The sequence below is a fragment of the Pseudopodoces humilis genome, chromosome 13, assembly GCF_049639895.1.
Source record: "Pseudopodoces humilis isolate 2021_Gansu_Grassland_sample_001 chromosome 13, ASM4963989v1, whole genome shotgun sequence".
In the NCBI taxonomy this organism is placed as follows: domain Eukaryota; kingdom Metazoa; phylum Chordata; class Aves; order Passeriformes; family Paridae; genus Pseudopodoces; species Pseudopodoces humilis.
In genome coordinates, this window is record NC_142212.1 from 5,901,769 (window position 1) to 5,925,475 (window position 23,707).

At 42.0% G+C, this 23,707-nt stretch overlaps 2 protein-coding genes and 1 long non-coding RNA gene across 3 annotated transcripts; 2 read left to right on the forward strand and 1 right to left on the reverse strand.

The window, feature by feature from the left end:
• MUSTN1 (musculoskeletal, embryonic nuclear protein 1) lies at window positions 1–3,586 on the forward strand. The gene is made up of 3 exons (XM_014251721.2): window positions 1–136; window positions 2,903–3,023; window positions 3,244–3,586. Exons 1-3 carry the CDS (start codon window positions 128–130, stop codon window positions 3,348–3,350), a joined length of 237 nt encoding a protein of 78 aa, XP_014107196.1. The 5' UTR covers window positions 1–127; the 3' UTR covers window positions 3,351–3,586.
• Window positions 3,587–6,375: 2,789 nt separating this feature from the next.
• On the forward strand, window positions 6,376–23,707 carry LOC102111202 (inter-alpha-trypsin inhibitor heavy chain 4). The gene is made up of 22 exons (XM_014251616.2): window positions 6,376–6,489; window positions 8,451–8,611; window positions 9,023–9,127; window positions 10,014–10,176; window positions 10,264–10,374; window positions 10,459–10,587; window positions 11,480–11,596; window positions 12,175–12,343; window positions 13,335–13,451; window positions 14,909–15,090; window positions 15,499–15,681; window positions 16,222–16,361; window positions 16,985–17,133; window positions 17,602–17,634; window positions 18,245–18,277; window positions 18,714–18,767; window positions 19,091–19,129; window positions 19,602–19,715; window positions 20,351–20,525; window positions 21,880–22,034; window positions 22,782–22,884; window positions 23,370–23,707. The coding sequence occupies exons 1-22, from the start codon at window positions 6,415–6,417 to the stop codon at window positions 23,443–23,445; spliced, it is 2,583 nt and encodes an 860-aa protein (XP_014107091.2). The 5' UTR covers window positions 6,376–6,414; the 3' UTR covers window positions 23,446–23,707.
• Window positions 17,140–21,873, reverse strand: LOC148183208 (uncharacterized). The gene is made up of 3 exons (XR_015773705.1): window positions 21,304–21,873; window positions 20,608–20,733; window positions 17,140–17,676 (listed from the first exon to the last, which is right to left on the reverse strand). It is a non-coding gene; the product is annotated as an uncharacterized LOC148183208 (long non-coding RNA).

Below are 23,707 nucleotides of genomic sequence, written 5' to 3' on the forward strand. Positions count from 1 at the left end.
CCGTGACTTCACTCGGATGCTCTATATAAGTCCAGGAAAACAACAGACGCTCGCAGAGCTCGCGGGCTGGATTTAATCAAAGTCGGGAACGACCTGAGAGGGATTTCAGCGAGGGAGCACCGCAGTTATGTCACAGGTACGGGGACATCTGTGCGCTGCCTGCCCTCGGAGCAGCGCCTGGAAAACCTGGTACTGGTTTGGATGCTTCGCTTGGAAAAGCTTGTTAGCGAGATCCTCTCGTTATCTACTGAATTCAGCTCTTCTGCTCTGTGACTCGTGTGATTAAAGTATTTTAGAGAGTACATTCTTAGGATGGTTATTTGTTGAAGAAGGAAAGCAGCTGCTCTCTACATGGTTAATTAATTTCACTTTTCAATATTTTGGTTTACCTTAAATATTTTTATTTGCATAGAAAGGGAAAAAATCCTTTCCCCTGCTCTGCTTTGGGATGTTTCACAGAAAGAGGAATCTCTACCTTTCCAACACACACTCTCAGATGGGGATTCTGAAATTCTGTTTTGAAAAGAGGTGGCTGGGATGAAATGTCACTATGTAGAGCTTAGTGTATTAACATGCAGGAGAAAAGAGTGTGACTGAAAATTAACTGTTAGGATAAGATATTTGAGACTGAAATTTTGTATAATATATTTTATATTACTTTTATATTCATGTTGTAACTAATGGTTTGTCTTTAATGTATTCCCCAATAATCAGTGTTTCAAAGTGCTCTTGAAATGAGCTCAGAAGTGGTGAGGTTTCAAGTAAATGTTACATTTGCAACACAAGCTGCATGTGCCTGGCGGAGAGCTCTCCTCAGCAAGGCAGTTTTACAGGATTGGTGGGTGGAGAGTAGGAGCACAGAGAGAGTAGGACGGCACAGTTCTTCAGCCACAGAGAGTAACTCAGTTCAGTTGATTGTCTTTACTCCAGAGAAAATGGGACTTAAAACCCAGTCGTATGTCCTGTAAAGTAGCACTTTCTGACTTGTGACAGGAGGAGATAAAGCACAGGCTGCACGCCTGTGACAGCTAGGAACAGCTCCTGGCAAACCCTGCTCACAAATTCTGGCAGCAATTAGCTGTGGTGGGGCTGTGACAGCAGCAGGTGCTGGCCAAAGCTCACCGTAACCTCTCTGTGCACCAGCTTTGCTCTTCAGCTGGAACCAGCTAATCCACAGCAACTGTCCTGCTGGAAAACCCTCTGCAATCAAAGCTTGAGATGATTTATTTTAAAATAACTGGGTGAAATTCAAGATCTCTGCTCAGCCTGGCTCTATCTTTGTGCATCTCAAGTGCCACCTTTCTTCACTCAGTCCCCAAGAATTCCCTTGTCCCAGTGGGAAGAAGCCTCACAGTTACTGTCTGTTGCCAATAATGGATGAAGGACCTTTGCAGATTTCACATTTCTCTTAATAAAGCAAGGGCTTTGTCCCTTCCTGGGTTGGTTGCCTGTGGACAGTGCCATGGGCATGAGGGACTGTTTCCATCACATGCCAGTTGTCATTACAGAAGGACAGGTGACTCCCTGGCTGTGAGGACATTTGGTTCACCAGCTGAACAACCATGTGCAAGCTGTTGTGAATTTCAAAGGGTTTGCTGCCACCCTTTCTCCTTGTTTGCTCTGGCTACTCATGAGTGTTTTCCCTGGAGATCTCGTAAATGTTTTGTTTCCCACAACATGTAGAAGTGAGATTGACAGTGAGCTATTCTGAGCATTCCCAGGAATTTGCAGCAGGCAGAAAACATGCTGAAGGCTCCAGTGGAGCCAGCCCACCATCCAAGAGCCAGCCATGCATGCGCTGTCTCTGCAAGCTCCCTGGGACTCACTGCTCCAGCCATTTGTAGGCCTTGAGGGATTTGTTTTCCTCCACAACTCTTTTTAGCCTCACAGGCAGTGCCTGGAAGTGCCTGAGTGGGCTCCACCGCTGCCAGAACCCAAATATCAGAAGCCCTGTGTATGTAGCAATCGTCAGAGAAGTTTCTTGTTGATCTTTCGGTATGTAAATCTATTAGAGCTGGATTGTGGGTGTCTTCTGTTCCTCTTAATCATATCCCTGTGCCCCTGAATCTTGCCATGAGGGTTGCCTGGTGGGACATTGATAATCTGTCCATGAAATAATAAACTGACAGGGGAATGCTTCTGGTGTTGGCTGCTGCAGAGTGAGATTGTGTCTGACTGTGGAGTGCTAATTTAAGGACAGGGATAGGCTCATATGAAGCAATGTTATCCCTACTTCCTTGTAGTGGGATAAACTGTAAACAGGTTAGTGCTTGGCTGTTGTAGTGCACCACCTGATGATGCATCTGTTTCTGTATTAGGTTTCCTTCTCCTTCTTTGGATTCCAAGTCCAGTGTTTCAGATGTGTTCAGTAGAGAGCCCCGTTGAGTGCTCAAATGCTTTTGTTCCTTAAATTTAAGATTATTAACTGGGTCAAGTGTATATTCCAGTTTAAGGCAAGTCCAGATTTGGAATCTCTCTGACCAGTCTCCCAAAGAAGTAGTTAGTAGACTGAGGCACAAGCCCAATTTAATAATATAATGCTTTTTCCTTTCCAAATATTGGACAGGTTCTTGAATTACCAATGAGTACTTGCAGAATGAGCAGGCAGGGCCAGACAGAGAAAATCTAAGGTTTTTGTTTTGTTTTGTTTTTTAATTATGCAGTCCATTGCTCTTTCAAAGGCTCCAAATAAAAAGACAATTTCACAACAGTGAGAATGGTAGCAGATTTTGGGGCGGGCAGTGAAATTGTGATTATGGGAAGATCTAAAGTAGCTAAGTATGTAATCTCAGAACTGAAATAGGTGAAGTATTCTGTTAGCAACTCTGTATGTTGTAGCCTTTGGCAGCTTTGTTCCCTGTGTTTGGAACACAAAATACTGATATGTGGGTCTGTTTCTTAGCCAGCCCCTGTGAAAAAGAAGCGTCCTCCAGTGAAGGAAGAAGACCTCAAAGGAGCCAGAGGAAACCTTGCCAAAAACCAGGAAATTAAATCCAAAACCTACCAAGTGATGAGGCAGTGTGGTAAGCCTCCTTGATTGGAAGCAATTAAGCAGAGTAAAATATTGACTTAATTGCCCTTTTCAAGCGAAAGGGTCACCTCTGGAACAGCAGCTTGCTGTTCATCTGATGGACAAGTGAAGTATTTATCAAATGTGTATATGTGTATTTTAGCAGAAATCGTTTTAGTCCCTGGATTTGGGTGGTATTTCACTGATTGTCTCTCCTGGTTTTCTTTTCCAAGAACAAATGGGCTCTGCAGCACCTTCTGTATTCAGCCGGGCTCGGACAGGAGGTGAAACAGTCTTTGAGAAACCGAAGAATGAGCCAGCCAAGAGCGTCTTTGGCTGACAGTGGAGCTGGACATGTCTCACCCAAATGATTGTTGTAACATTTTTTAAAATTTCTGTTCCTTACACGAAAGTCACTGTAGACTCAAGTAGCTAATTTCCACTGTAAGTCCTTAAGCAAGGAATATACTCATGTCAAAGAGTAAAACTTTCATGTTCATTTTTATTACATGCTTTCTTTCTATGTATTGGACAATGTTTGCTATAATTGTTTAATAAAAAAGGTTGTTGGACTCAGCTTGGCATACTGTGGTGACTCATTTCAGTTTGGGTTTAGATTAATTCTGTGGGCACTTGGGCACTACAGGTGATGATTATGTCTATCAAATGCAAAGAAAAAACACCCTGATGACACAGTCTAAGTGTCAGTGCAATTTCATCACAACATGCCCTCACCAGGAGGAAGCTGAGGAGGAGCTGATCAAAGGGGCAGCACAGAAAGCTGGAGATTTCACCCAGATTTATGTTGCCTACAGTGGCACCTCAGCGAGGGCCCTCAGGGTGGCGGCATGGCACAGGGTGGTGGCTTCTCCCCTCACAGTTCCCCCTCACGGCTCTCCCCTCACGGCTTCCTCCTCACGGTTTTCCCTCACCGTTTCTCCCTCATGGCTCCCCCTTTCACACTTCCCCCTTCACAGTTCCTCCTCACATCTCTCCCCTCACACCCTTCAGGGCAGCAATGCCATGTTTTCCTTCACGCAGCTCAGTTGCGAGGGCAGAGGCCCGGCTCTCAGGGTGCCCCAGCACCGAGGGAGGGATTTCAGCTCGTACCCCAATGTTTTTTTCCTCCTGTCCCACTGGATCGAGTGAGAAGTGAGGTGCCAGACACAGTTGCCATGTCCTGCCTTACCACGGAGATGAGAACCCAGCGAGTGTCTCTGTACAACACCGGCACACTCTGAGAGGGAGTTGGTTTTTTTCAGTGCTGTTTACTTCTTGATTTGCCGCATTAAACATCAAACCTGTTTTCTCCCAAACCCCAGAATGTTTCCCCTCAGCTGGATATTTGTGCTGAAACACAGAGGAACCTCTGTGGGCACTTGTCATGCTTCCCACATACTCTGAGTTTCTGCAGCACATCTGGGGATGGTAAGGCAGATGCCACCTTTGTTAAAGAAATTACATTTATTTTACACAGGCTAGACCTGATTAAGAGGTAAAAGTGATGCCAAATTTCTCTGTGCACCATGAAATATATCATATTTGGCTTTTGTGTCCCAAACACTTGACAGATAAGATGTGACAATGCCCATAACAGATCCCAGAGAGGCTGTGGAGAGGACCTCACATATGGCAGCAGCAAATCCTTTGTCTTTTAGGGGAAAGCCTCCTTAAAAATACTGCTGGTGCGTTGCCTTGCCCTGTTTCTTTCACTTTAAAAAATTATTATTTGCCCAGACCCCACCTCCTCACTTCAGTGGGCTCAATTTCTCCATGGAGCACAGGCTGAGCTTTTTCCCAAGAGAGATCCTTCCAGAGCATGAAAAAAATCATGGTGGAAAAAATTCCTGCCCTGATATTGTTGGAGCTGCCTTTGCATTAGGTTTAACAAACCCTCCTTAATTAACCTGTGTTGAGAAGTTGGAAAGAGGTTGTTTGATAGGTGTAGAAATGGTCATGAGGGACAAGTGGGGCAAAAACTTGTTGTCGCTTTCTTTATTGTGGTAAAAGTGTCTGATGTGCAGGTTTGCAGGCAGGGTACCACGACAGGGGGATTCTGTATTTCAGACCCTGCTTTGGATACGTTGGTACTGATTTAATAAAGCACAGAAACCTTTGTGTCCCACATAGATTCTACAGGGAAGCCAAGTAAGGTATCTACCAGTAATGTGGGATTTGGCGAACAGCTCTATTTCCAGGATGCTGTCAAGCTCAATTACTTGTGCTGCTTCCAAGTGTGACAATAAAGACTGGGCATTTTTTTTGGTCTTCCTGTCTTTTAATGTGGACCTCATCTAAAAAATGTGAGGGGCAGAGCTGACACTGCAGCCTAAATCTGTGCAGCAAAAGCAGCTCTTTAACATCCACATGATTTTACACATGGACATTAGAAAACTCATGACAGATCCACTTAATTAAAGCTTTGGCTCTTGCAGCTCTTAGGCTACTAAGTGTCTAATCCTGTGTATTTTAAGGGATTAAAGCATTACACGAGTTGTACAAGTTCATCAAATGTATAACAGTTTAATTTTTTGTATTTAAAATATATATATTTACATGTCCTTCTAGAAAGAATATGGTATTTGCAAGTAGTATAAACAATCTGCCTGAGAGGAATAAAGTTTATTTTTTAAAGGAGTTACTCAAAGCACAAGCCTTGTAAGACCAGGCTGTGCTTAGCACATTCTTTGTAGTGAACTTGTAGATGTCTGGTAAGTAATAAATTATTGAGCTCTGCTTTAGTGTCTGCTTGCAACTCCGAGGCCACTAGAAGCTTGCTCTCCACATGGACACTTTGTAAAACAGGCATGAAGAGAACACAGATGCTTGTATTTCCACAGGATCTTTGTGTTAATTTATGGCAATGAATGGCATTACCTACCAAGGATCATGGCCTGTTGGGCAGGGAGGCACAAAGGTTGAGAAAGCCATCAGCTGTAATATGTCACGTGAATGTTGCCTGTCCTGGCAACCTTCAAATCTCTGAAGGGCTTGTGATAATGTTAAGGATGTGCCCTTTCAAATTATTACTGTGGAATATGGTAGAGATTCTTGCAGTTTGTTGCACAGACCAGGTCATCTGCCTGAGACATTTCACGTGACACAGTGAAATCTAATTCTTAAAAAATATAGAGAGATTTCTTTAAATTATGTTTTATGAAAAAATATTAATTTCTTAAAAATTATTTTAAAAAAATTTTCAAATGTATTAAAATTCTAATGTTTAAGAGCAAAGATCTGTTGGAAAAATAAGCATTAAGTGAGTCCAAGTTTTCCCTATGTTTAATGGGTAAATATTAAATTGCTGTGTCTCTTCAAAGTCTACATGATATCCCCAAGTACAAGTTACTCATTAACTGATTAAGATAAATAGAGATTTCATTTGAAAATTTATTTTTTCCAAAATGGAGCAGAGAACATTGCTTGAATTGATGGTCTTTTCCTCACTCATAGTGTTATCAGAAACCATTGATCAGAAGGTATTTGCTCTATTTTTATTATCAATATCTCATTTGCTCATTTGTTGATGTGGTGGTATCGTGGTAACTGGCCAGGTAGTGCAGGTAACCACCTCCCAGGGAGACTTGGGTGGATTGTGTTGAGATTGTAGAGCTTTGGGTCCTTTTACAGTCTTTTTGGTTGTTTGTTTGGGCTGTTATAGTACAACTGTAGCAGGAGGCACTTGCAGATGTGCTTGATCATGCTCTTCCTTTGGGATGTAAGATACCAAATTTGAGAGATTAGCAGCTCTGCTTTGGCCACCAGATGAGGTTTGGATCTTGACACAGGATCAAGCAAGCACTATACAGTGCCAGGAGGTTTCTGATGAGTGTTAAACAATAAATAGGGAATGGAAAAGAGGGAAGTAGAAAGTTATTTTCACTGTGTGGAGGAGCAAACTCTGTTTTGTACCATCACAGTGATGACAAGTGGCATTGTAAAAACATTAATATTAGAGAGGAAGAGGAAGCTTTAAGTCAGAAGGTTTCTCTGTCCATGTGCCTATTCAGAAAAGTGTGAAATGGAACTAAAATGTGGATGGTTGTTGCAGGGCAGGGCCAGGCCTTGTGGCTGCTGCAGGGGCAGCTGGGAGCTCTGCAGGAAACCATGGATGGGGTGTATGGGCCCTCAGTGCCTTTGCTGTTGGGTACATGCCTGGGGCTGGTCCTCTGCTTCTTTCACCAGGGGCACAGCAAAGCTCCTCTTCATGCCCACTGAGCCCTGGTTTGTGCTGGCCACAGCCTGAAAAGCTGCCAGGGCTGGGCTAGTGCAGGGGATGTAGGTCCTCCTTCCTGCAGCACCCGTGGGCACGTGGCAGAGGAGTAGGTTCTGCTCTGGGTAAATTTTGTGCAGGACAAGCTCCTCCTGTGTTGGAAGGATCCTCAGTGGGCAGCAATGGCCACCACGTGCCTACACTGCCCCAGTGAGCCACAGTTTGGGGCTTGGTGTTCCTTATGGCAAAACCTCACCCTGAATGTGCCATGGGCAGGTTTGAGTATGGCAGGGCATAAGTTTTGAACTTCAGCCAGCATCCTAACTGAGAAGAGGCCACTGGATGGTATTAATTGGAGATTAATTATCAAACCGACTAAAGATCAATTAGCCATTTAAAAGACTTGGTGGCTGGAAAAGTAAAAATAGAAGTGCAATAATATGCTGTGATGCTGAGCTTTTTTATCATCTGTTGTACTGTTGTGAGGCTGGTGATGCCCAGATCAGCCTTTTTTAGTGCCTCTGCTGAAACGTGGGTTTACCTTTAGAGAGACTTCCCAAATGCAAAAGGAGGTGTCCATGTAGGCACCTGCTCCAGGCAGTTCTCAGTCCAGTCACCCTCTGGGATGTTCCAGGAAACTCCAGAATGGTGCTTTCCTCCTTTGGGCATCAGGGGTCCTGGAAGAACCAGACCAGAAGAAACATGAGCGCTCAAAGGGCATCTCTGCTTGTGCAACCTGTGAGGGGTTGGGAGGCCCAGATGAGGTTTCAAGCCTGCTAAACATCCTGTGGGACACCAGGTACCAAGTTGGAAAACAGTCAGCAAAGTCAACAGCTGGGAGAGCAAATAAACAGTGTGCAAAAACAGGGGCCTTCCCTGGGTCAGGCTTAAAGAGGCCTCTGAACTTCCTGAGGAAAATCTTGGGCAATGCACTGAGGTATTGCAGCAGCAGCTTCCCTGTACCCCGAGGAGAGAAAAAGGTCCAACAGAAGCTTCTGTGGAACAGCAGAATGCAGCTGTAGCTGCAGGTTTTGCATGGGACAGTGGCTGTGGCTGCAGAGAAGGGAATAAGCAGACTGCTCCAGAGCAATCCCCTCCCCAGTTACAGCCAGGCTTTTTAACAGTTCATTCCTTCATCAAACTTTTCCAATAGCATCATCCAGGTAAAGGAAGGCTTGGGAGCAAAACCTGGGTGTTTCTGTCTCAGTCTGTTTATTATTTTTCCAGCCTGCTATTGAAATATACAGCCTCCATGTGGACTGCAAGGTCACATCACGATTTGCTCACACTGTCATCACCAGCAAAATTGTCAACCGAGCCAATGAGTCCCAGGAGGCCACCTTTGAAGTGGAGTTACCTAAGACAGCTTTCATCACCAACTTCTCCATGTAGGACCAGTCCTTACCTGCCTGTCAAGGAGACAGATCTGGGGGGGTCCATCTTTCTGCTCAGGAACTGCTGGGCAATGAACACAAAGAGGGTCCTCTGCAAAAATGCTCTGTGGGGCTAAGTAGTAGGCAGCCAAATAGAAAAGAGGTGCCCAGGGCCAGGCTGCCTGCTGCACAGGGTGGGTGACAGACATGCTCAGTGGTGTTTCTCCTACTCCAGCCTCCTCAAGACTCTACAAGGAGAAGGGTTGTGTTGTGATGATGGCTCCTGGCATCCTCCTGGGTGGGGAGGGATTTGGGAGGAAACAGCGTCTCTTGCTCATGCCCAGAGAGCCACAAAAATCTTCTGGTGATTTCCTTTCCCCAGTGCATTCCTTCTAATATTAATTAATTTCTATGGAAACCAAACAGATCCATCGATGGTGAAGTGTACCCAGGAATAATAAAGGAGAAAGCTGCTGCTCAGAATGAGTATGACACGGCAGTCTCGCAAGGACAGAGTGCTGGCCTTGTCAAGTATGTTGCTATTCTGAGTAAGGCTGCCCCAACACCCCTTCTCAGCTTCCTGTTTGGCTGGAGGCAAATTAAACCCTGGAGACAGACACATCTCAGTGGGGAAAAATGTGAAAATCAGTCTTGGGTCCTTGGTGGGAGGGACAGTGTGTCTTTGTAAATTTATATATATATGTAAATTTTTTTTTACATATATATAAATTCACATATATATGATTTATAGGTGGTCATGCAATGGGCTCTACTAGGAAGCATCCCTGTTTAGAGCAGTGCCTTGAGACTTGCTGTCACAGAATCACTGAATCACGGATCACAGAATGTTCTTGAAAGGATTCTACAAGGACCAAGTCCAACTCTTAAGTGAATGGTCCATAGTGGGACTGAACCAACAACCACCGTGTTGCTAGCACCATGCTCAGACCAATTGAGCTAATCTCAGGATAAAGGGTCCTTAAAGGTCATCTAGTTTCAAGCCCCTGCCATGGGCAGGGACACCTTTCAGGTTGCTCAGATCTCCATCCAGCCTGGCTCCCCAGGCTGGGATGATGCTCAGTGCTGAGTCTCAAGCACAGAGGACCATGGCACTTGAACAGATGTCACAGTTTCAGGGTGTGTTTAATCTGTGCTTCACAGGTATTCAGTCTGAGGCATGCAGGGGTTTCTGCACCATTTCTCAGCTTGCACCCATGACACATTAATGTAGTATATGTGGTGTACATAATAGCTCCTGCAGTATAAAAATCCTTTCCATGATGAACAATATTTACTGCTGCTCTTTTTTTTTTATCCCATGTGGCCCTTTGTCCTTTAATTTGCACACTTCACAAACTCTTGGCCACCACAAGGAAACCTTCCCTGCAGAAGATAAATCCCTGCTCTTCCCTCCCAGAATTACAGACAGAAAGCTGGAGAAGTTCCATGTGTCTGTCAACATCGCGGCCACCAGCAAAGTCACCTTTGAGCTGACCTATGAGGAGCTACTAAAGCGGCAGCTGGGGAAGTACGAGCTGCTCATCAAGGTCCAGCCCAAGCAGCTCGTTAAGCACTTCCAGGTGAGCCGGGTAGGGAGCAGTGCCCTGGGATTTGGCACAGCCATGATCCCTCCGAGAAGCTGATGCTGATTTCTTCTCCACTGCCAGATCGACGTGCACATCTTTGAGCCCCAGGGCATTCACTTCTTGGAGACAGACAGCACATTCATGACAAACGAATTAACTGAGGCACTCACCACAGTGCAGAACGAAACCAAGGTAAAGCAACAGCTGCCAGAGGTTACTGCCAGCGGCAACTCTAAGTTATATCGCTTTATATATTTCCTTCTGATTACTTTGCAGGCTCGTGTTTCATTTAAGCCAACTCTAGATCAACAGAAGAAAAATCCTGAACTTGGCGAAACGCTCCTCAATGGTGATTTTGTTGTGCGCTATGATGTTAAGAGAGAAGCCACTGCAGGTGATATACAGGTAAAAAAAAATAAAAATGGAAATGCTTTCAGATCACTGATAAGTCCAAATGTGAAGTGCAATCAGCAAAACAGCAACATTTGCTTTGAAACACCAAGAATGACAGGAAAAGCTCTTTCCATTAATCCAGGGTCAGCCAGAACTGAGGGTGATATTTGGTAAATCCCCAGAGACACCAGGTATATTGCAAAACCAGATCACTCAGGAAAAAGATCAATCTCTCAAATTTTATTCAAATACCAAATCTGTATTGTTATTTCATAGATGTCTCTTTACACTCTTTTTTTATTATTATTTCGGCTCCTCTAAAGTGTATTTGTGGCTTCCTGCCAATGAAGTTTAGAGGAATGTGATTTGTATAACTTAAAATTTTGCTTGGTCTGTTTTTGTCTTTTGTGATAACAGAGGCATAACTAAATACAACAGGAACTTTACAAATGTTTATGAAGCAATGCATATTCTAGGGAACAAAACAGGGTATTTTCCAGATGATTTCACTAATGAAATACACATGTATACTTGTATAAGCTGTTTTATATACAGTTTACATATAAAAGGTGGCAGCCACAGTCATTCAGCAGAGATGTGCTCTGGTAATGATAGAGGTAATGTAATACACAATGATAATATGGACGTATCATACATATGGCACTGAGGTGTCTAATATATATGTATGTATGCATGCTGCTCTCAGGTAATTTTCTCTCTACAGTCTTGCTTCCAGCTAGGAAATGCATTTTACTTTCTTTAATTTAAGTTCTTTGGTTTGGGCTTATCGAGAAGAGCAGAATGCTGAACATACCCCCTACTTCTTGCTATGCCAGAATGTTAAGATTTATTCTTTATTTCTTTAGATGTACTTTTATAGGTGATTTCACATTCTGTATTTCAGATTGTCAATGGGTATTTTGTCCATTACTTTGCACCCCAAGAAATGCCAGTGTTTCCCAAAAATGTCATCTTTGTAATAGACCGAAGTGGCTCCATGACAGGCAGAAAAATCGAACAGGTAACTTCCCTCAGAGCATGACCTCTGTTAGCAGCAGTCACACACCCAGCCTTCTGAGGAAGCAACTGGGAATTTCTCATTGGAAACACACACACTGGTTTTGTACACAGCAAAACATTCAGACTTTGGGAAATGCTTGAAAATACATATGCACAGATTGAAGTTATTAAAGAGTAACACTGGTCTGACCCAGTTATTTTTATGAGTACTAAACATTGGGGCAGAAAGTGCTTTCTGTATCTTTGCAGAACTTTGTGTGTTTTATATTTTTCTTTAATGAAGCTTTGAGAGTTAATTTTTCTGCTGTCTGTTTTATATTTATTGATGACTGTGTATGCAGCTCTGCTTGAGAGCAGACAAGCTCTCTACAGCCCTCATCGATTGTATTTTGTGTCTGTAAGTTAAGTGAATTGACTATTTCTGATGGTCTCAACCTAAAACATACCTCTAGGTTTTAACAAAGGCATAGGGCTGCATCTGGAACAGAGCTATAGAGAAACCCCTTATTACACTGCAATTTCAATCCCAGTTCAGGCAAAGTGGAAATCATCAAAATTATTGTTTTCTCCTTGGAACAGACAAGGGATGCCCTACTGAAGATTTTGCAGGACCTCCGCCCAGAAGATCATTTCAGCTTTATCACCTTCAACAACAAAGTGGTGGAGTGGAAGAGCTCTTTGCTGCCAGCCACTGAGGAGAATGTGGCCAGTGCTGCAGCATTGGTGCAAACTCTCACTGCCAGGGGAGGTACACGTGCTTGTAGCCACAAATATGCACCCGCTGGAACGAATTGCTTAGAAAATAATTATTTTTATTACTGATATAGTGCCCCAGAGCTACCACCAGCTCTTTTGTAAGCTACTACTTGCTTACAAAGCAAGTCAGTTTTTAATACTTGTAAGTGTTGCGTGGGAAAGAAAGCCTGTGAGTAGACACACTGGTGACTACATTGTGAGATAAGTATCTATATAAGAAATGCTTACAGCACATCTATGAAACATAGAAGCCACAAAGTCTTGTTTCCAATTTTTATCATAGAGAGAATTGGAAGAGTCCTTAATAGCAAATTTTTTTCTACAGAAAAATAACAATTTACTCAACATTTGACAGCAATTTGCTGATTTTTTTTCTTTTTATATCAAGTGTTCCCTTATTAAAAAAACCAAGCAGCCACATCCAAAGTTATACTCGCTTGTAAGCCATGCCACAGAAATAAAACAGGCAAAACAGACATGTGGCATTTCAGTTGCTGCATCAGTCAGTGTGCTTGGTGTTATTATTTAGTTTTAAGCACATTTCAAGGGCTCTGTCCCCCTTTAATGTTACACTGTCAGTATTAACACAAGTTTCCTTACCCCAGGCACTAACACCAATAAAACCACTCATGCTCAGCTCTTTTCTCTGACTTCTTATATAAGGCAGGGAAACTTTTCTTAAATATAGGTTAACAGATGACAGTGTGTTTACTTAAGCACTTTTTAATGGCTCTAGACATGTTTGTATTTCCCATGACATATGTGTGGAAAATGGTCCCAAAGGACTACTCTGGCACTGCCATTGCAATATAACACCCGGTAATTAAGTCCAGTAGGATAAGTCCCTAAATCCTCCTCTCTCAGAAGGATTACTTCCTGCAGAAAACTTCCTACAGAAGTCTGTAGGGCCTCTGCAGATGGAGGGCAGCAATCTCTGCAGGTGATTCTCCTGTTTGGGTGAGCAATGCCTGCTCTCATTGCAGGCACAGACATCAATGGTGCTCTGCTGACCGCCGTGGGCATGCTGGAGCAAGCCGAGGGGCTGCCAGAGCGCAGCGTCTCCATGATTATTTTGCTGACAGATGGCCAGCCCACTTCTGGTGAGTGAATGCTATGCTCAGTCCTCCCTCCCCTGGGGTTTTTTTATCTTTCACACTTGCATCCCAATATTGATAGACCTAGCCTGTGTTTTAGAGGAGCTTTGGAATATGCAGGCTGAGCTACTGCTGGATCTGGAGAGGGGGATTATGAGAGTGCTCTGCTGAGGGCTGTAGGGAGTGATGGCAGAGCCTGCTTACCTGTGACTGCACATCCTTTAGCTGGGAATTGTTTTGCTGCATACCATTGCCTTCCCAGTTTATAAACTCAAGAGAATTGGAGATACTCCAGGCATAGCTGAAACAGAAAAGCAAAACACCTAGAGACAAAACATGAACATTTTGCAGATACTGTGTTCAGTCCTATTTGAGAGAGATTGCTTGTGCTTTTTCACCCTCTGTGCCTCAAACTTGAGATATTTTCAAGGTGCTTCTTGTACTGTATTCTTTGCCATGTCTTAATTAGTGATCAGCTGTGACAGCACAAACCAAAGAGCTGAGATTGAAATATCAGGTGAAATAAGCAACAACTCCCAGTGCAATGGCACAAACTCCCTTGTCTTGAACAGGGGTTTGTCTTAGTTTTGCGTGGCACCAGCATCACCTGTAAGCCCTTAGTAAGATCAGTCTGCCTTTTAGATTGTGTGTGCCATTCTGCTTTGGGGTTTGTTGATTTTGTTTGGGTTTTTAATAAAATTCAGCTCACAATGCTGCCTCCCCAGCACAGCCAGAGTGAGTCTCCAGTGCTCCCCACATCCAGCAGCTAGAAATCAGTCCAGGGTGGAGTGTCAGGCATTATTGCATACACCGCCTTCCTTAGCAAAGCAGCTCAAAGGGATAAATCTGAGCTGCTCCCATGATATTGCTACAGGCAGTGACAGTTTCTGCCTGGAAATGCTGATGGGGAAGCTGTCCATACATGGCCATCAGCAGCTCTTCAAATGGGGTAAGAGGATGGTGTGAAAATCTTTTCCCTCTGTCACACAAAGGAGCTGAGAGAGAAGCACGGTTGAGTTCATTGGCAGTTTGTTGGAATTGCACCATTAACCAATCCATTCTTCTCTGAATTGACACACATAATTTTTATAGATGGTACTTGTATTTTGAATGCTTGATGAAGTGTGTCCATCACTGGTGTTGTTAATTTGTCGTGTGTGTCCCTTCTGTACTAAAATCCTCCTCTGGCCCTGTAATCCTATAAGATATTTTGCACATAGCCATGACAACATCAGTAGAACCCGGTAAAGGTCATTAAGGGGGAGAATCATGTTCTGGCACTTCATATGCAGAGTTGTGCTTTCATTTCCAATTCAATTACCAGCATTCTATCCCCTGTCTGTTTAGTATTTTAATCTGAATTATTTTTAAAAATTTCAGGCAGAATTCTCCACTAACCTGCTGCAGTCTTTTTGCACTTGAAAAGACACAAACCCACAATGGTGTTTCTGTTTCACTTACAGGTGAGAGAAATGTGGAAGCAATTCAAGAAAACGTTCAGAAAGCAATCAATGGGAAATATGCTCTTTTCTGCCTTGGCTTCGGGTTTGATGTCAGTTATAAATTCCTGGAGAAAATGGCCCTGAGCAATGGAGGAATAGCACGGCGTATTTATGAAAATGCTGATGCAGCCCTGCAGCTCCAGGTCAGGAGTAAGGAATGTGCCAGGAAAAGCATCTATCACCTCCAGTTTATGTCTAGTCCTAGTAGCAAAATCACAGATTTGCTGAGAAGAAATGCTGGGGTTGAGTTTACCCGTTACTTTAGAGGAGGAAGGAAGGCAATGTGGTCTGTACCCTCCTTTATATAGCTACCTTTGTATCCATGACACAAAGTCCTCAAATCAGCCACATTCAGACAAACCGGGAAACTCACACACTCCTGTACTGTAAAAACAAAAATTGTCCAGGGGAAGTGGACAGTTTCTGAGTTTGCAGTAGTCTTACACTACTAAAGAAAAAGCTTTTTAAGGAGGCATTAGGCATTCAACATACTGCTTTGCACAATTTTGCTGTCATTTGTGTCTGTTCTCTGTCTCACTGTTTTTCCTTAGGGCTTTTATCAAGAAGTGGCTACCCCAATATTAATGCAAATTGAAATGCAGTATCCAGAAAATTCCATTGAAGGATTAACCAAGAACAATTTCAAGCTGTTTTTTGAAGGATCTGAAATTATAGTGTCTGGAAAAATTAGTGATGAGCTGGATCTTTTGCCAGTGGAAATTAAAGCTCAGTCAGTAAGTGCTTAGTCTACTAATTGTGAAAAACATCTCTCCCTTCTGTCTTTTGTGGCTTCAAGAAGTGTTTTGTGTGTATGTTCTTACATTTGGGCATTCAGGTCTTTTCCCATTGTTTGAACTCTCAGATAATTTGCTAGAATTACCCTCTCTTGAATTTGCTACAAAAGAAAAACCTTGAAGAATATCCACAAATAAGCAAACAGCAATTTTAATTCAATTTTGTTGATTCTTTAACAAAATCCAGATATTTTGGCCTTTCAAGCACTTTTAGGTTTCTATTGTTACAATGAAGCAGGAAATCTCAATTATTTATCTCAAAAATGTTTAAATAGAATTTAATTTCTCATCATTGTTTCAAGCCCAGAAATACCTATCTAAAATGCATGCTTTTTAAATACTTTGGAGTTGCATTTTCCAATGGGAAAGAACAAAATTGAAGGACAGCTGGTACTGAAAGATACTATTTTAAGTCTAATAATGTGACTATAAATGAAGTCTGGAGCTGTTCTTTTGATGGTCAGTTTTCTCCCACTTCAGCACACGAGTAATTTGACTCTTACAGAAGAAGCAAATGTCAAAGAGAAGGAGCAAGTATTCCAAAATCAAAAATACATCTTTGGGAATTTCATAGAGAGGCTGTGGGCTTACTTGAACATTCAGCAGCTTCTGGAAAAAGCGTAAGTGATTTTAATGCTTCACATAGCAAACTTCTAACTTTTCAAAACACAAATTCCTTATTCACAAATAATGTGATTATAAAATACAAAGAAACTGAAATATTTCTCCAGACAGTATCAAAAACATAGGATACTGGGAGAATACTACATTACTGTATGTTGAACATAAGGTGCCTCTCAGTTTCTGGTAGCACTACAATATTTAATTTCATATATATATATTAACACATAATGTAACACATAATTCTTCATGAAATTACTATGGAATAGATTTCAATTGTATGGATTGTGTTGGGCTGTTCTTGCACACCCAGAAATATTGCCTGTGGATAAGGGAATGGCAATAACCAGGGAATAGAACAATATGGATGTCCATAAGATACTTCATAGATCATGTATCTATTACTTTTATGTACTTAAACCATACATAGGCTCCAGTGTTGCAAAGATTTAAGCATTTCCATAATTTCAGGCACATGAACAGCTGAATTATCCCCATAAGACTACTGACCCTTCAGAGATAATAAATATTTGTGAAGACACAGCTAATATGTAAAGAAATCTGAAGATAATTTGTTTATAGTCTCTAAATATTTTTGCTTCACCATTAACACAGACTTTAGTATTTCAGCCCAAGAAGAGGACCAGAAGGCCCTGGAGGCCCAAGCCTTGGATCTGTCCCTGCAGTACAGCTTTGTCACACCCCTCACTTCCATGGTGGTCACCAAACCCCAGCAGCAGGAGGAGCTGGCAAACAAACCCACCGAGGCTGGTAAAAACAGCCCCCCTGAAACACTCTGCTCTTCTTGATTCATTGTTGTTGACTTCCACCATTTGATAGTGATATAAGGAGGCAAATCAGAGACAGGAGTTCAGGGATTGGCTTTCTTTCAAAATAAAACATGCAGGATTTTTTTGAAAGGTGATGAAACAGGCACTACAATTGAAATGGAAAATAGTTTGTTTAAATATTAACTAAAGGTAGTCAAATAGCTGTTACTATTACATTCCTGACAATGCAAAAGGGTTCCACACTTTTCTCTGTAGCATTTAAGTGGACAAATGAATGCAGGGAGGAAAGCATGGCCTCAGTCAGAGTTTTGCAAGTGCTCTATATACCCTTCCTTTAACACAAAAAAACTCATCACCTGAAGCCCTTGTCCCAGTTTGCTGGTTCACATGGGTAAAGGAATTCAGTGTTGACTGAATGACACTCATCTATCTCTCTTCCTCTTGACAGATAATGAGAAGCCCAGCAGTCTTCCAGCAGGAGGTAAATGTTTTCTTCTCTTCCTGTAGCATATTTTCAGAGTCTCTAATAAAAAAAAACAACAAAAAACAACCAAAACAAACAAAAAGAGTTCATGATGGGTTGTTCTGTAGAGGGACATATCTGAGATTTGAAAAAATGTGTAAAAAATTGTAAGCAATGCCTGCCACAGTCTGTGCAGGTTTTGGGTAGATAACAGGGTCAAAGGGAGAAAATCTTCCATTCAGAACATCTCAAAGGTCAAAATTATCTATGCTCTTGAGAAAAAGTAGTTCTTCAAGTCAGTGGTGTTAATGATGCTTTCTGCTTCTCCCTACCACTTGTGAAGCATGTTTCAAAAGATTCCGCTTAAGAATGCATTCAGAGGATGATTCAGGTAATTTTTTTCCTCTCTGGAAACTGCATTCATTTGTATAATAAATTTATAGGTGAAGAACCTTGGTTTCGCTCTAGTTCTTTCACAGAAATGTATTGAGGGAATCACAGTGCTGCCCTGTCTTTGGAGGTTGCTTCTTTCAAAGTGGTGCTGAGGAGTTCCACAGCAGAACCACTCCTGCTAAGGTATGTGATGTAATCATGAGTAAAACACAGATACTCTCTTTTCTTTCTCTAGGTACTCATAGACTGATGAGTGGGTTACGTGGTGGTAAGTACTCTTCTTCTGTTTCCCTTCAGAATAATTCTGTGAAGTTCATTTCATATGTAAGGTCATATCAACCTTATTCTAGTAAATGCATTTGGATTGGAGATGCCCACTTGATATGCATTTTAGTTTTTATTATATGTATTTAAGTTCACAGATATTTTATAATGAACTATAAACTTTTGAAAACAATCTTGGCCTCTTTTCAGAAATAAAAAAATATTATACATCCTGAAAATAAATGTGAAAGGTCTGGAAAAATATATATTAGTAAGCTGAAAGAAATTAGTGTAAAAACAAAATAATTCACCAGTCTTGAGGTATCCAGAAAATTCAGTAGGCAACAAGCAGGACAGATTTCCTGTTTCAAAGGGTGGGGAGGGAGGTACAAGGTATAAACCTAAAGCAATAAAACATTGGGAAAACCCTTTTCTTTCAGGTCGAAGGCACTCTGAGCTCCAAACTGGCAGCAACAGGAAGATGTTTTCAACAGGTAACTGCTCACAGTGGGGTCAGAGGAGCTGGCCTGGGTGTGCTGCATTCAACACTGCCCAGTGACCCTTGAAAATGCAGTTTTAAACCCTCCCACAACTCCAGCTGAGCATAGGCCCGTGGCACGGTCCATCCTGAAAGAAATAGGCACTGGATGGTGTGCTTTTTCCCCCATTGGGAGATCTTGCCTTAGGCAAAGCTCTCCATAGTAGTCAGTGAAGAGCTCTGCTAAAAAGGCTTCTGTCCAGCATTTGTCCTGGTTCAACAGCTGACTTAGAGAAAAATGTTTCATTAAACTCTGCTTACTAATTTTAACTATTTCAGTTTCCAGATTCAGAGAAGCTGTAATAGCACAACCTATTGGTAAGTGACACACATCCTAGTTCCATTTCAATTAATAATGTAACTGTAACATACACTTCTTCATGCAACAATGCTTTTTCTGACTGCATCAACTCTGACTTTTTTTTTACTTCTTCTTGCAAACTTTGGCTAGTTCTTTCCATTTAAGTAGAAGATATCCCTGTGTTCCATGAGAAGACCTCTCTGGCTCAAGGATATAAGAAATGCAGTACAACAGATTTTCAGTCTAAGCCTTTTTAAGGGCTCATTGTCCTTAGTAAACTCTATATTTAAAATCTGTTGGTTTCATTCATATCAAGGTACTGTGTCTGGTGTTCTTTTCAAGAGTTATTTCTTTGTTTTTAATCATTCTATCCTATAGAAGCTATAACTGCTGTTTCAGGTATAAATCTATAAATTATTTTTGCTGGGCCTATCCAGGGCACAGGCTAGATATTTTTTTGTTGCTGATATTTTTCTTCTGTCTTTTCAGCTAATGAATATCCACAACTCCTCTTACAATTACCAAGACAAAATGAAAGAATCTGCTTAAATATTGATAAAAGAGCACAAACCCCTGTCCACCTGCTGTCAGATCCAGAGCAAGGTGAGTGAGCCATGTTACCCCAATACCAAGATAAGGAGAATCACTGGTCTGTGAGTGCAGTTGGTGTTTTTGGGAATAACCCCTTCTCATGAAAAGCCATCTCACAGTTGCTGCCTTGCACTGACCAGAGAGGCTGTGGTAAATTCTGCCTTTCTGTTAGGCAATATTAATGGTGTAACAGCTGGGGGCACTTCTCACAGGTCTGTCTGAGGGTCACGTTCTCCTCCTGGTGTCACATCCTCCTCAGTACTTAGGGTTTTCTCCTACCTAGTCCTCGGGGCTTTGGAGGATGCAGAGACCTTTAACCTCATGGTCCCTCTGTGCCAACAGAAAGGTGTATGCTCTGGATGCACAGCAGATTTTCCATGGTCCTGTTCTTGAGGAGCCATGGCCTGGGCACCAGGCACCTGCTCTGATAATGGAACAGAGACACCTCTGTGCAGGAGGTGGAAGCATGGGGTTAAACAGGCTCCAGTGAACCTACCACAGTTTGGGGCATGTGGAGATGAAATCCAGAAATGCTTCACAAAAACAGATTTGAGACCCTGGAGTCATTTCAGTAACAAAACTGGAGCAGATTTTTTAAGATCACTTGTACCATAAGAGAAGAATCACTTGACAAATTTGTATTAAAGGACTCACTGTGACGGGGAAGCTTGGACATGGAATAAATCACTTTGTGCAGTTCGATATTAACTATGTGAATCCCCCCGTGCAAATCCATGTCTACACTCATGCGATCCTTGTAAGCTACAATAACAACAACAGTTGGCTGTCATGGGCAAAGTCAGCCTCCTCCACCATCCAGGGGTAAGAAACATCTCTCTGTCCTTTCCTAAACTTGAAAATATGTCAGATCTTTGTTCATTCAGGCCTCTACTTTCCCATTTACCTGAAGTAAGTGCTTCCAAATGTTCTCCTCCAGCAAGTATAACAGTGTGAGTAGCAGCAGGGTATCTTCAAAATCCCCCATTTCAAATTTGGAGAAGAAAATTAGTTTGATTTTAATTCTCCATGCCTGTGTAAAGAGAACCAGAGCAACTGCATCATCCGCCTGCTGTTCATGAATTTATGTTCCAAAGGAAAGGAGTCATGCAGAGCAGCCTGGTGCCACCAGCACCACTTTGTGCTCCTCCAGGGCAGAGCAAGCGCTGCCAAGTGATGGCTTTGACATTTACTGTCCCTTTTATACAGCACTTGGCTCCACACAGGCTGGGGTTTTCTTTCTCCTCAGTTTTAGTAATAACTCCCATCAGGGAAGCTGATATTTTTTATGGGCAGGCATAAAGAGTTGGAATAGCTGTCTGTAACTAAATGTCCACTGTAAGAGAAGGGATACTTTAAAAGCAGACTTTATTTGTTAGAGTAATTAGAGCAGGATCCTTCAGTACCATAAGGAAGAGCTGAGTGTAGCTGGCTCTCCCAGCCTTTTCATATTGCTGGAATAAGTCTCCACAAGAATCTCCTGCTGGCCTGGGGCAGACAGGACACACATCCCTGCTCCCCCACACACAGTTCTAGACAATAACAAGTCCTGCAACAACTGCTTTCAATTATTCTTGTAATCCAAACAGAGCCAAGAACTTACTGGATTTATGTCCCAGTATAATTTGGTAAGCAGAATGATCCTCCTGCTCCAATCCAGCACCCGAGACCTTGCATCAGCATTTTGGGGGGGGGCTTTGTTAATCCTGTCTGTAGGGAGCAAAATGACAGTGACATTTGTGTTCTGCGAGACCACCTGGGATCACAATAACATTAATGGGTCAGAAAAAAGGCAAGGTCTGAAAAAATTGTGAAATAGCCAAGAAAAAAATATTTGACTTGTTCATAAAAAAGATTGAATTATTTTATTAGTCTACCTTTTTTCTCATTAAAATGGTGATAATATTTTTTTCCTATCCAAGTATTTCTTGTCATTATGGATAATATGGTGTAGCATCAGCAAAAAATTGTTCCCTGGTATGTTGTGCAGCAGAGAGAGAAAAGATATTCAACTCAATATTTTCTAGCTTAAAAATAACTACAAACAGATCAGGAAAATGCAATTGCAAAGAGATAAAAGGCAAAAATGAAATTATTTTAATTAATTAATATCAGTTAGTTAAATACATATTCTTTCTTCACATTCTTCTCAGAAATAATTTCATAATTTACTTCCTAGGCTGAGAGTGTCAGTTGAAAAGGAAAGGAGCGTTACAGCATCACTGCCTGATACGGTCACAGTAAAAATTTCCTTGGTCAAGTTTCCAGATGATTTCCTTGGGCTTTATTTCTTGGACACTGAGCGTTTCTCGGACAAAGTCACTGGAGTTCTGGGTGTGTATCAGTATGGATGTGTGCAGCAAAGACTGCTCTTGTAAATGAGAGTGTTGTCAGTGGTTTGTTTCAGGGAGTTCCTGAGAAACTTTGCATTTAATTTATTCTTTGGACATTGAATATTTTCTGCCCAGCAATCCCAAAGAGTGGAGGTCTCACCCTGGAAACATAACACACATAACATGATGCTTTTCCACTCACCAGTGGCACAATCCTAAGTAGCCCATTATGGGTGTAGAAGATGTTAAAATAAGACAGAAATAATAGTTGAGCTTAGCCTCAACAATGCTGTGGAATGACATGATTGATGCAGAAAATTCATTTGATGTCAAGTAACAGACTATAAATAATGGGCATAAAATTGTAAACAATCATGGTTAGGAAATGAAAGCCAGCTGCTCCTGAATGTCTTGGCTCCAAAAATCCTGGTGGATTTTCAACCTAAGTTGTTTTGGAAACTCTGCAAATGGAGAGACTCCATATTCCAAAAACCACAAGGAAGAAAAAATTATGAAAAACCGTCAGAGAAAGCCTGAACCTACCTGTGGAGGGTGTTAGGGATAACAGGAGATCACAGATGAAACAGGAATTTTCTAAATTTACTTATGGAGCACCCAAACATGATCTTTGGTTTGTTTTCTGAGATGAAGAGCTGCTCTCCTGGTGTTACAGCTGCCTTTTGCCTTAAACAAACAGCAACACTCAGCTGGTTTGTATTTTTAAATAATTTCTGTGTCTGTTGCCTAGGTCAATTTTATTCAAAAGCACAACTGGAGAGTGACTCCAGCAAAGATCAGAGTGCTGTGGAAAGACTCCTGAGAGTGTCTGGATCTGAGCACAAAGTTTCCAGGTACCAGATATGGAGGGGGTGTGTGCTTTGGGATGTATTTTATCAACAAATACCAGAGATCGGAAGAAATGAAACTGATGGAGTGTTGTAAGAACATAGCTCTCTGGTGTAAATAACTTGCTTTTTAATTTTTTCCCCAACAGCCTGCATTTGTTTAAGTGATGCTATAGGGCTCAAGGCTCCTATTTCATCAGGGGGAAATAATTACACCCTGGGGGTACCGCTTGCATTGTTTTCCTGAACAGGGAGGGTGTTTCCTCAGTTGGATTTGCCAAGAGAAAAGTTTTCTATCCTTCAACTGCTTAGAGCACACATTTCTGATGGGGTAGAAATGCTGTGAGTCCTGTGTGCAGGTCCTGGGAGTGCTGAGGTGCATCTCTGCCCACGCAGGCCTCTGACCCTGGTGCCATCCGCACATCAGGGCAGTTCTGGCCCTGCCCTTTGATTATATTTCCACAATTTCTCTTGCTTTGGTTTCATTTCAGGTTGCACAAGAAAGATTACAGGCTCAAGTCAGACAGTGAACCTGTTTCCTGCTGGTCAATAGATCTAACTTCCTAGAACAAAAAAAATCTGTGGAGAAAATTATGCAAATGAAGCTCTTCCAAGTATTTTTGATACTTTCATCAAGAAAACCACACAGTTAAAGCCTTACTGCTGCTCTACTTGTGTCACAAATATTTTACCTTGAAATAATTATACTTTCAAGATATGATGGTGCTTGCTTGTTTGCTATTTGAAAATGGTTTCTAATCTGCAATGTGGTTTCGTTGCTGAAGATTTATGTGAATGAACTAAATAAAATTGACATTATCAACTCACA